The following is a 13,215-nucleotide window of genomic DNA, read 5'->3' as shown; positions in this document are numbered from 1 at the left end:
AAAAAAAAACTTTAAATTCTACTCCCTTTAGAGTACATCACGCAGCTCCCTTCAGAGTACTTCTACGCTTACCGCCATTGTTCAAGGCTGAAGCTTCAACCACTGTGAGATGCTATCAGACTTGAGATCGCACTGCCATCTTCCTATTCTTCTCAGTCTCGCTTGCACTCCCTCTCTGCGTTTTTGACAATGCTGTTTTTTCATTTTCCCTATGGAGTCTTCTTCTGTTTTTGGTAAACGGAGTCCTCTTTTTGGCTGTTGCTTTACTGTCAACCACCAACATTTGCTTTACTGTCAACCACTTCTAGGCTCTAGCTTTCCTATTTAACCTTTTTTAAATGGGTGGATATCCTACAGTAGTAATTTTTTTTCTTTTTTAATTCATAAATGATGGACTATTCAAATGGGCTTAGGGCATAAAAAAATTGTTTGGGTTGTCAATAGATTAATTTATCTCTTTACCATTTTATTAGGTCTCATAAAATAAAAATAAAAATTATTGGGTACTCAAATGAGATTTGTCATGACTTAAGAGCTCTAACAAATTTTTTAAATATATATATGTATGCATATAATTATTTATCTTTATTTTTAGATAAAATTTTTCAATTTTTACTAATTTAATATATTTATTTATATTTTAAATAATTATAAAATTAATAATGACGTTATCACGGTTTGACTTCAATTCAACCTCAAAAACCTTGAATTTATCTCTTTTACTATTCATTGAATGGTCCGAGTTTCAAAACCATGGAAAAAAAGAGGTTTGTGGGTCCTGTAAATAGTACACGAGACCCATTGGAAACACACCACAGCCACAGAACGTCCATCTAAAAAAATAAAGAAAAAAGAAGAAGAAAACGCAGATGCAAGATTCTGCCTTTTCATTAGTACCCAAACAGGTACTAAGTTAAACACGCGTCTATTGGGTCTTAAACTCATGACCTCATCCTTCACTAGGGCTCGAATTTAGGGCTTAAATGATGCTATGATTACTGCCTTTTTCTTTAAGAAAAGTAAACTTGCAAGCTCAAAACCATGTAGGGGTTAAATGGTGCTATGATTACTACCTTTTTCTTTCTTTTCTTTCAGAGCCCAAAGATTTGAAACTATACCACGAGTTTAAGGCTGCTTGTTTTATAATCGTAAGTTGTAATGTGATTATTCAAAAGCTACCGGTTACTACTGGCAATGATCACAGGTCCGAGATTTCTAAAAATACAGCTAGATTACTGACTACAGGATTTGCCCTCCATCCGAAAGAAAGGATACCAACAAGGTCCTAATTAGTGGCCAAGAATAATGGCTTTCAATTTGTGTTTTGAGGGACACAGGCCATAATTTATTATTTTCGTGTTAGTAAGATAATATATGCTGATTAGTGAGGTCTGAAGGGGTTTTCTTGCAAGATGAAACATTTGCTTAATCTTAATGCAAAACACTTTTATTTAATAATTTTACCGAAGTCCAACGAAAATTGAGCTAGTCAAACAATGATGGCCACCACCATTATGGAGGATAGAGGTCCACATCATACAAGGTCTTAGTTTACTTTGGGGTAAGTGTATAACATTCCACAAATAGTAAGTTTACTCCATTTATGCTTTATTCAGATTTGATTCCTAAACCCTAGACATCTAGTAGATGCGATAACCACATGGCTTCTATTGTTTTTGTTAAAAAGTTGTTTCTTGGTGGGAGTGATTCATTTCAACTCTTTTCACTTACCTGCAATCTCGAGGAGTTTTCAATTCAGGAAAAAAAAAAAAAGGAAACTTTTAAGCATTGTAGTGAGTAGTGACGGGTTGAATGACGATATATGCTTAAGATATTTTCATTCTTCATTCATTGATTAAATTTGATCATAAGGGTTTTTGAGCAATGCTACTTGTTTTAGTTGTGTTGAAATTCTTTACACGTAGCTCATTGGAGTTCTTAAACATCCTTAAATCCTAAACTACATGCTTTAATCAATCTTTAGCATATTTTTGTGGTGCACCTTGCTTGGAGGCTGGCACATTTTGGCATGTAGGTTGTTTAAGAGTGTGGTCCATTGAGAGAGAGTGAGTTACTCTTATGTCCACCAATCAGATGGAAAATGTTAAACATGACCTTATTATTTATTGTATTATGAAATGTGAGTGAGTGACGAAACAGAACACTTAGCCAAGTAAATTGTGCTTATGCCCATTTTAATTATCATGGTTTGCCTTAGATACTGTTTATAATAGCCAAGTCCAATCATGTTTAAGTGAAGATCTGGCTAATGAAAAAGTTAAATGCTGAAATCTAAGAGAGATGGTTGTTCTACCAATTGGGAGTTTATTAGGGACTTGGGGGAACTCATAAAAGTTACCTCACGTTTGAAGTCAACCCGACCCCTTTGGTGCACGTGTAGGTCCGACATAAGATGATGGGATTTACTTTGTCGTGACACGTAGCCAACTGCCATTTTTGTTGCCTTATTCAAGAAAAATTCTAACACTATATAAAATGTTACTAACCTGTGCTACAAGCTGTCCATGTGGTAAATTGTGGACTATCAAAAAATAATTGTGACAAAAATTGTGGTAATTTATGTAGTAAGCTATATGGACTATCAAAAAGTTTAGGGTGACACACTCTTATATACACTTTAACACAACTTAGAGATGAGATCAACGGTAATTGGATTGTTCTTTACTAAGTTCAAGTGATGGACCTGTATATAAGTGATACTATTCAATCATATGTTAACAAATGTGTAAATTGTGTTAAAGTGTGTGGAGAAATGTGTCCATATATAAAATAACTGATAGGCTATAGCATGGTCCCACTTGATCAACCAGTCATGTGATTGGGTGGTGCCCAACGGGCCCGCATTATCTTCTAATATCTTAAGAAGAAGTTTGAACATTGAAGGCAACACCTAGGCAATTTGGAGGTTCCTTCTCGGAAAGTACCGTGTATTATTAAGTTCTGGGGAGGGTATAACATGAATTTGCTTTCTTGTTGTCACTAAACCCTTTGGATTGGTGCTTAACCAATAATTTATCTCATAATTTGATTGGATTGATGCTTAACCAATAATTTACCTCATATATATATATATATATATATATATCATCTTTTCTATAGTATGTGAATTTTACAATTATATGGAGAACATATCATAAAAGAGATAATATGTGCATATCATATGTAAGAGATATTTTCTCATACTCAACATGGTACTTTAAGAATAGTGTGGAACACACCTCCTCTCATATGGGTCATTATCAAACATATTTCTAGTGTTATAAAATTGACTTTTTAAACTTTTGTAATATTCAAAATTATAAATAGATCATTTTGTTAGGCTTTTGTCACTTTTATTGGACGAAAAATGACCATATTAACATATGTGGTAGGTAATAATTGATTACTGAGTACATGTTTTGTGGTTCATGTAACGTTATGCGGTCATTTTTTGTCTAATAAATGTAACATAAGTTTAACAGAAGGACCGATTGTGTTATTCTAATTATCAAAAAGGTTTGAAAGGTCAATTTCGTAGCAAGAGGGTGTGATTGATAATGGTCTATACTATAAAGGACTTTTTTGCATTAACCCACGCGTGTATTTAGCAGTGATCAAAGTTACTACATTAGCTGGAACGTTACTGTACATATTTCCATTATTGAGAGATGTTCTTGTTTTTGGTGGCAAATGGTACTGAACTTACTATTAACCATCGAAAAGAGGACAATATCTAGCATTCATTGAGTTACACTAATGAAGGACGACTTTATCTAGTTTTCTTGCCAAATTTTGTGGTGGTTGTACATCTCTGTTTGAGAGTTTCTGAAAAGCTCGAGTACTTTAATATTACATAGTACTGGTAAACTCAATGAACATAAACCCGATCAAGTAAAAGAAATAGTTAACAGTCAAAAGGAAAAATTGAAGTATTTGTTATTGGAAATTAAAAAAATGATGGGGAGTATTCGAGAAACCAAAATTTCTTCGAGCGTCATGAATGACGATTAGAAACCATTTCGCTAAGGTAGCTAGGAATTTTTGTCTAAAGACCAAGTTGTGACACTAATATATTAGTCAAGACAAAAAGAGCTTAGTATTTTCCATCAAAATTATGTTCGTTTCAAATTGTATACCAAACTGAGTAAAAAATGTTTCAATTGAACTAATTAAATTTTATAAAACATGAAGGAAGATAATTGAAAAGAGGACAATATCTAGCATACATTGAGTTACACTAATGAAGGACGATTTTGTCTGGTTTTCTTGCCAATTTTAGTTGTGGTTGTACATCTCTGTTTGTGAGTTTCTGAAAAGTTCGAGTACTTTATATTACATAGTACTGGTAAATCCGTAAATGGCAAATTGGAAAGTACATTACTCGGTTTACTGCTGTTGAATTTTAGTTCTGTCACATGGCATGGTTGCTCGTGCCATCCAAGTATGGTACACATTTTTACCCATGGTAATATCTTTGCTAACTCAATGAACTTAAAGCCGATCAAGTAAAAGAAACAGTCAAAAGTGCAAATTGAAGTATTTGTTACTGGAAATTAAAAAAATGATAGGGAGTATTTGAGGAACCAAAATTTATTCGAGCGTCATGCATGACGATTAGAAACCATTTCATCAAGATAGCCATAAATTTTTATTTAGAGGCCAAGTTGTGACACTAAGTGTGCGTTTGTTTAGCAACGCGTCTGCGTTGAAGTTGCGTTTGCGTTTTTTGGTTGGTCCCATGACACTATTCATGGACTAGCCAAAACACAAAAACGCATGAACAGTAGCAAGTGAGCAGTATTTTGCCTTTTAAAAAACATTTTGCTACAATATTTTCAACAATAAATTTTCAGTTTTCAACAAATAAGCAGTATCTAAACATACTCTTAATATATTAATCAAGACAAAAAGAACTTAGTATTGTTTCAAATTGTATACCAAACTGAGTAAAAAATATTTCAATTGAACTAATTAAATTTTAAAAAACATGAATGATCCAAAACGTAAAGGAACAAGTTTAGCTTCAAGCATATTTGAATTTATCTCGCTCTAACCCATTATGTGGCAACTAAAAAGATATCTCATGTATGGTTTTAGTCATAATATTTTTTGAAATAAGTTAATAACTTATTTAATCACCACATAATGGGTTGAAAAAAACAGATCCAAACGTATTTAATGCCAAACTTTATAAAAAATTTAACAGATATAAGAACATATTTTATAATAAAAAAATGAAATTGAGAAAAATAAAGTATTGTCTTTGTAACTGTTAGACCAATTAATTTTATAAAGGCATCATCAAACTAACTTAAATATTTGGGAGGCCAACTCCTATTTTTTCATGGTGATTGCATCTTGCACTTGCATATTCATTAATGTGGTGAAATTTAATCTTCATATTAATTAATTTGGGAATAAGGGATTATTATATCTTCATTCTTATTTACTTTATTTTTGGGTTTGAATTTTGATATGTCTAGCTACCTTTTGTAGTTTAACATGCCAACTTGTATGAGTTTACACTGAGATAGCCTGAATTAGCATTTCAATCTCATCCATAACTGTTCTTCTATGTGTGTCCCTTGTCATGGGGGATTTGTAGTTAGCTCATCACGTTTCTCTTGTCAAGAGAGATCTCTGCTCACTTTAATTTGCTCGAAGAAGCTTTGGGTTTCTAGGATTTTCTATGGCGGTGGTCATATACATTATTATGCATGGGACAATCTCTCGGGACGAGACCGTATCTTATTTATTAAGAAACCAATATCAAACGGACATGTGTTAATATAGTTTCCAGTGATTGGTCCTCTTTCCTAAAGAAAAAAAATTCTTCATCAAACTCTCCCTTCCAAAACATAATTATTAGCTCTCCCCTAATTCTCAATTGACATTTCAAGACACGAGTGAAGATGACAAGTGATCATCTAGCTACTTCAAGAGTAAAATTGCTTTTTTTTTTTTTGGTAAATTACAAATTACACCTCTAAAGTTTGAGAGTGTTTAGATTTTACACTCTAAAGTTTCAGAATTTGGATTTTACCCCATGAAATTTGGGAGTTTGAATTTTACATTTTGATATTTCAAAATTTGAATTTTACCTCCTAAAATTTAGAGTGTTTGGATTTTACTCTCCAAAATTTAAGGGTGTTTGAATTTTACACCTGAAGTTTCAGAATTTGTAGGTGTAAAATCTAAACTCTGAAACGTTAGGGTGTAAAATCCAAACATTCCAAACTTCAGGGGGTAAAATTCAAATTCTAAAACTTTAGGCTGTAAAATCCAAATACCACTAAATTTAGGGATATAATTTACAATTTACCCTCTTTCTTTTTTTTTTTTTTTTTTTTTTTTTTTTTTTTTTTTTTTTGTCGATGCATTTGAACCAGAAAATCCATTCATAATATTCCAAATGACATTGATAAATATTTTAATTTGACATGATAGGAAAACCCCCCAAAATAAAATTATTAAAAAAAACCCATTGTTATCATCAGATTCCTTTTGACCCTAGTGACCAAAGTTCATGACATCAAATCAGGGTCCAGAAGGATTTAAAGGGCACCACAACAAAGGGCGGGTGGGATTCAGTAGCTGGTCTGGTTAGTGAGGGACATTCCCATGCCAAAATTAGGTTTCTTTAATTAGGTGTTCCTCCTGTTGGCCCTGAATCTGAGTATATGACCCATATCTTCCTTGACTTTACTTCATCATATTTATTTGTACTTTGTTAATTTGTTTTGGGGGACTTTAGTTTATTCTGACTTCTGAGATGTTGCCCCATGCTGCTTATTACCCCATTATCAAATAGCTCAGGCCATTTGTCTGCCAAAAGTATTTTTTCCTCCTAATTAAACAAGCAAAAGAGGATAAATATTAATAATGAATGAGAGAGGGAGAAAAAAAAAAAAAAAAAAGGTTATAGCTGGGGTTTAAAAATGGAGTCTTTTGGCCGAATATTGCTAAATTTGGAGTTTATTTGCGTTATAGGCACTGTTCCAAGTTATTTAGGGAATTGAGGAAAGATAGTGAATTTCGACAATACCATTCAACAAAAGTATGAGAGAGTACCGTTGCCGAAATTCAACAAAAGTATGAGAGAGAAAGAGAAAAAGTGAGAGAGAAAATTTTGAATTTCGGTAATCACATTACCGAAATTCCTTCTACCCAAACCTGCTGACCGAAAATCAATTGTGGCAATGCCATTGCCAAAAATGGGAGGAAAAAAAATAAATAAATGGTTGCTGAAATCTGGGGAGGAATTAAAAAAAAATGCTACGTCCACAATATTTTCACAATAAATCATAGGTGATTAGTTATTATTAGTTCAAATTTGAATTTAACATTGAGATTACTTTTTTAATCCAACAATAACAACCTACTACTTAAAATTTGTTGTAAAAATATTGTAAAAATTGTGTGCACATATAATTTCTTAAAAAAAAAAAGAAAGTGGAATGGATTTGTGGCAATGGTATTGCCGAAATAGGAAGGGTGTTGGATTAAAAAAGTAATTTCAGTGTTAAATTCAAATTTGAACTAATAATAACTAATCACCTATGATTTGTTGTGAAAATATTGTAAAAATATTGTGGATGTAGCATTTTTTTTAATTCCTCCCCAGATTTTGGCAACCATTATTTATTTATTTTTTTTCCTTCCATTTTCTGCAATGGCATTGCCACAATTGCCACAAAATTTTTTTTTCCCCTATTTCGGCAATGGTGTTTTCGGTCAGCAAGTTTGGGTAGCAGGAATTTCGGTAATGTGATTACCAAAATTCAAAATTTTCTTTCTCCCACCTTTTCTCTTTCTCTCTCATACTTTTGTTGAATTTCGGCAACACCGTTGCCGAAATTCACTCTCTTTCCTCAATTCCCTAAATAACTTGGAACAGTGCCTATAACGCAAATAAACTCCGGATTTAGCAATATTCGGCCAAAAGACTCTTAAAAATGAGTAATATGGTAAAAATGGTCTTTAAAATTCGGGTTAGGCAAACTATTGTGAGTCAACCCCAATCGGAAATCGTGCCTATTTGGTTCGATGAATTCACTTAAATCTTTTAAGATTAGAATATGATCTATGTGTCGTATTTGTGTAGAGTTCATGGATTAGGCCATATTTGCCAATTTGCCAATGTGATTGGACAATCGTATAGTCTTAATGATGGAAATTTTGCTCTTTTTTTTTCCTGAATAAAAACGTGGAATCTTGAGAACAAATCACTTTTCATCGTGACAAGTTAAACTCCTGTGCTAAATGACCCTGCCAACTTTGATACTAATGTATTTTGTACGACTTGAACCCAAGCTTTATATCAACGCTTTATGTTGTTACTCAATTACTACATTATGTAGACAAGTTGCCCAACTTTGAAATGAAAAATTGATCTACATCATTAGCATCCACAGTAATTTAGCAAAAACCATCGACCTCAAAACAACCTTCAATGAATGGTTCCCTATCTAATTTATGAAAAATTGACAAGTGATCAACATATGATCAATTGCAAGCGCAATTGTATCATCGTAGAAGAACATTGTGTGACTAATGGTACGGCCAATTAATGCTATAAAGGGTTGAAGAAGAGTCATGAAAGCAAAAAGGTGAAAAGGTTCAAAAAAAATTATAAAAACTTGTGGTCATTGAACCACTTTTGTAACAACATCTTTGGGATCCCCTCGTGTCACTCCAATTACCATTCGATAACAAATGTATTGAGATTGATTCCAAGTTTCTTACTTGAAAAAGTTGTCTTAAGATCTGTAAAATTATGATCTAGTGGATGTAAATGGTGACACGAGGTCTCCTAGGTATAAACAGCTTATGTTCCAGAATCAACCCCTCTATACTTGCCCATGCGTTATATATTTTATAGACATGCACATGCATTCTAAATTGGAAGAGAATGTCTTTTATGCTAGTGGGGTATGAATTTTTTTTATATATAATTAGTTTATATGAGTTTGAGAGGTTAGAGAAGAAAGGTTTCAATACAAAGACATAAAGGTGGGAAAGAGGGATGAAGGGTTAAAAGGCCGTCTTTGGGAACTTGAACCAATATAAAATCACTCTCACAATTTGCTTGGCCATCAAATTCAGCAAAACCCCATCTTGAATTTTAAACTCCCAAAGCTCAATTTTCATTGGCTTTTAAGATCTGCTTTGAACACCTCAGTTTTCCAAGCACCTCATTTCAGTCACAACCCGCCACATCCACCACCTTTCAAAGAGCTCTCAATTCTATTGTGAAAATGAAGGTAAGTTTGTGTGTGCGTGTGTATGAGAGAGAGAGAGTTTACATTATTTCATTTATTTGTGCTTGCTTCTCTCTCTCTCTCTCTCTCTCTCTGAGTAAGAGAAAGATGGAGAGATTCACTCTCACGTAAAATGGATTGAAGTTTATGGTTCTCAAATGATAGTTGTCAATTTTTTTTATTATTTTTTATTGCAGCTTCTTAGTTGGATGCAAAATAAGCTTAATGGGAAACAAGGGAACAAAAAACCACACACAGCTTCAACTACTAGTAAGCATTCTATCAACTTCTGTATTATCTTTTTTCGTTGTCAATGGTGTGTTTTCAGTTTTCACTCTCTTTACTTCCTCATGCAAATGCTCTCTCAACAAGCCATCCATATTGATGGATTATAAACATTCAAGTAATTGTGTTGGAGAGAGAGAGAGAGAGAGGTTAAATTAAAGTATTAATTTTAATTTGGTATGATCAACATTCATGTTCAATTCAACATTGAAGGAATTGAAGTGTGTGTGTTTGACGGGTTGGATCTAGATCCGATTTTAGAATTTGAATTTATATCTATATTTACTAAGATTAAATATTTATTTATATTGTAATAGTTAAGGTTTAGACGAATAATATTCATTGTATGATTGCTTTATCATTAGGTCAAAAGATTGATGTACAAGCTGATTAAGATTAATTTAATCATGAAACAAAAAAAATATTTATGATATTTAGTGAGTCAGATCATGATCTTATAAAAAAAAATATTTAAGTCAACGGATTGGATCTTATAAAAAAATTTAAGTCAACAAGTTGGATCTTATAAAAAGATTTTAGTTAACGGGTTGGATCAAGATCTTATTAAAGAGATATAAGTCAATAGGATGGATCCTAATCCCATTCAAATTAATGTTTTGATTAAGTTCAATAACCGTACAAGTTCAGAACATGTTGACGTAAAGTTTGCATTTGATTTTATTTATCACTTCCCTCAAACTTAGAGTGTGCTTGGGTTAGAATTAAAAAAATTTATTTGGCACATTGTTTATGGGGAAAATAGAAATGTCACTAGATTTATATTGCAAATATATTATACTTTTGTTGGCTATCTATGAGATTTCCTAGGAAAATTTTTTGAAGTTCTTTACTATACCATAATTAATTGTAATTCCAGTGAGTCAAAAATCAGATCCCAAAGTGCTTTGATTTTTTATTAGTCCATTTTTCCATAGCAATTTGGACCGCTTGTCTGTTCAGATATCTTATTGGAACGAGTATTGTTGCCTGTTGGTAACATATAATATTTTTCACAAATTTTTTTCCACTATAATTGATATATTCTTTTGTGCTTGGAGCAACATCATCTTGACTTTGGTCTACCACAACTATTTTTATTATGTACCAATCATAATAAGTTATACTAGAAAGTATGAGAAAAAAATTGTGAAAAATGTTATGCCTATCGAAACTACAAATCCTACCTCTTGATAATATAGAGGCTTTTGATAAAATGGCAGTAGCCCTTGATCATTTCAACCCAGCTCTTTGATTTATAGTATATAACTCATAATATGGTATGCCTGATCTGTATATTGTATAATATATTAATTAAAATATTTTCATTGGAATTGCAAGGATACCTTTTGTTTTCACATATTTCAACCTTTTTTTTTTGCCTAACTACTACACATTCCTTTTCTTTTCTTTTCTCTCTCTTTTTTTTTTTTTTTTTTTAAATTTTTTTTCTGAAAGCTAACTACATATTTCTAATTCTTAAAATTTGGTACTTATGTAACCTCTATCTGCTAGATTTTCCATGTTTTATTTATTATTTATTTAGTGATCTTATCTCATTAAAATGAGCCTTGAGCACATATTATTAGATGAGTAAAATTTCTGTCCTTCTATTGTGTAGATCATGTGAAACAAGAGCCCCGTGAAGAATTCAATGATTGGCCCCATGGTTTGCTAGCAATTGGAACCTTTGGAAACAATGATTTAAAAGAAAATTCTGAAAGCCAAAATACTCAAGAGGGTCCCTCTTCATCTGAAGAAATAGTAGATTTTACTCCAGAAGAAGTAGGAAAGTTACAACAGGAGTTGACAAAGCTCTTACGTAAACCAAATGTGGAGAAGCAAATTGTTGATCTTCCATTGGATAGATTCCTTAATTGCCCATCAAGCTTGGAGGTTGATCGAAGAATTAGTAATGCTCTTTGTAGTGATTCAGATCAAAGAGATGAAGATATCGACCGGACAATTAGTGTCATACTTGATAAATGTAAAGACATTTGTGCAGATAATAACAAGAAAGTGATTGGGAAGAAATCAATTTCTTTCCTTCTCAAGAAAATGTTTGTTTGTAGCAGTGGCTTTGCACCAGCACCCAGTTTGAGAGATACACTTCAAGAGTCAAGAATGGAGAAGGTATACACACAAATATGTATTAGCCTACATGCTCACACATACATGTATCAAATGTGTGCAAGTTGGCCAAGGTGTGAATTCACCTTGAGCTTGCCTATGCTGCTCTGTCTTGGCATTGAAATGCATTCCATTTTGAGGCAAAGCCCACCAAACATGGATCTGAAATTTTAACATCATTTTGTGCATATGCTAAACTTTTATAACATTACCATCCTATTTCCAGGCTAGATTTATAAAACTTGTACATATTGTTTTAGTACTAAAAGAGTTTTTTGCCATATTGGCCTACAGCTTTTGAGAGTAATGCTTCACAAGAAGATGAACCATCAAAATAATGCTCGGCCATCATCTGCAAAGAGATATCTAGAGGACAAACAAAAGCCAAAGAAGGAAAAAGATGATGAACCGCGGAACAAAACCAATGATGGATGCAAATGGGTCAAGACAGATTCTGAATGTAAGGTTACTTTTGGTTTGCAATTAGAATGAAATTCACATACATAACAAACACAAATAGATTAAGACATAGATTTCAAAATACAATAAAAGAATATTGCACAAAATCTGGCATAAATTGGATATGTTCTTTGATTGCAGATATTGTTCTAGAGATATAAATCTGCTTTGATCTACACTATCACTTCACTTACAAGGTAAGGGAATCCCCTCTTTGAGCTTCACCAAAGAAAACAATTTCATCTTTCTTAAGAGTATAATTTTGAATATGCTTTCTAATAAAAATATAATTTTGCAGGATTCAAATGTTTATGGATTGGGTTCTAAGGATCTCAGATAGTTGGGATTACAAATCATCAAGATTCATTTTAGTGGTGGCTCATGAGAGGACCACAAATTGGCTGATCCATATATATAGTTTTCTTTCTTTTGTTGACGGTGCTTCCCCTTTTTTTCATGGTTGTATCTGTGGATAGACACGGTACAGTGCATGTTATGAAATATCGTCAAAAGGGTTTCTGTAGCTGTACTGGCAATGCTAGCATTTATTTTACATTTTTCAATCTATTTTACTACACCTTTTGTAAGATATTTTAAGGGGAATAATATTAGATTGACATGGAATCATGGAGATACTCTTAGCTTATTCAGACAAGTTTGTTGGGAAAAATTCTATATAACTGTGAATAAATTTTAACAAGCACAGTGGAAGTACAACCACACAAAAACACAAAGAGTTACGTGAAAACCCTTTTTCGGGAAAAACCACGGGATAAATTTTGAATAATATCACTAGAGATTATAACACTTAGAGATACAACTTGAGTAAAAAAAAAAAACTATCTTTTTTTTTTCACTCACTACTCTTTTCTTTACTGTGTATCTCTCCCAATTTTCTCTTACTCTCTATATTTTTCTCCTCTTTTGCTTGCTCTTACTCACGTAGTTCTCCAAGACAGCACTTTCCTCCTCAGTCTCACTCACTGGGACTCCTCTTCTTTCTCACTGGCCGAATGGCCTCTCCTTTTATTTCTTCATCTTTTTCTTCTTTTCTTTCTTCCACACTCTTCACATCAAGTCACAA

General features: G+C 32.7%; 1 protein-coding gene across 1 annotated transcript; it reads left to right on the top strand.

Annotated features, from left to right (window-relative positions):
- Positions 1-9,193: 9,193 nt before the first annotated feature.
- On the top strand, positions 9,194-12,506 carry LOC115989258. Its single transcript, XM_031112929.1, has 6 exons — positions 9,194-9,263; positions 9,458-9,530; positions 11,164-11,675; positions 11,967-12,132; positions 12,273-12,328; positions 12,430-12,506. Exons 1-5 carry the CDS (start codon positions 9,258-9,260, stop codon positions 12,290-12,292), a joined length of 777 nt encoding a protein of 258 aa, XP_030968789.1. The 5' UTR covers positions 9,194-9,257; the 3' UTR covers positions 12,293-12,328; positions 12,430-12,506.
- Positions 12,507-13,215: the final 709 nt, after the last annotated feature.

The sequence above is a fragment of the Quercus lobata genome, chromosome 5, assembly GCF_001633185.2.
Source record: "Quercus lobata isolate SW786 chromosome 5, ValleyOak3.0 Primary Assembly, whole genome shotgun sequence".
Classification (NCBI taxonomy): Eukaryota; Viridiplantae; Streptophyta; class Magnoliopsida; order Fagales; family Fagaceae; genus Quercus; species Quercus lobata.
The sequence above is the reverse complement of the archived record's forward strand: the minus strand, read 5'-3'. Positions and strand labels throughout refer to the sequence as shown.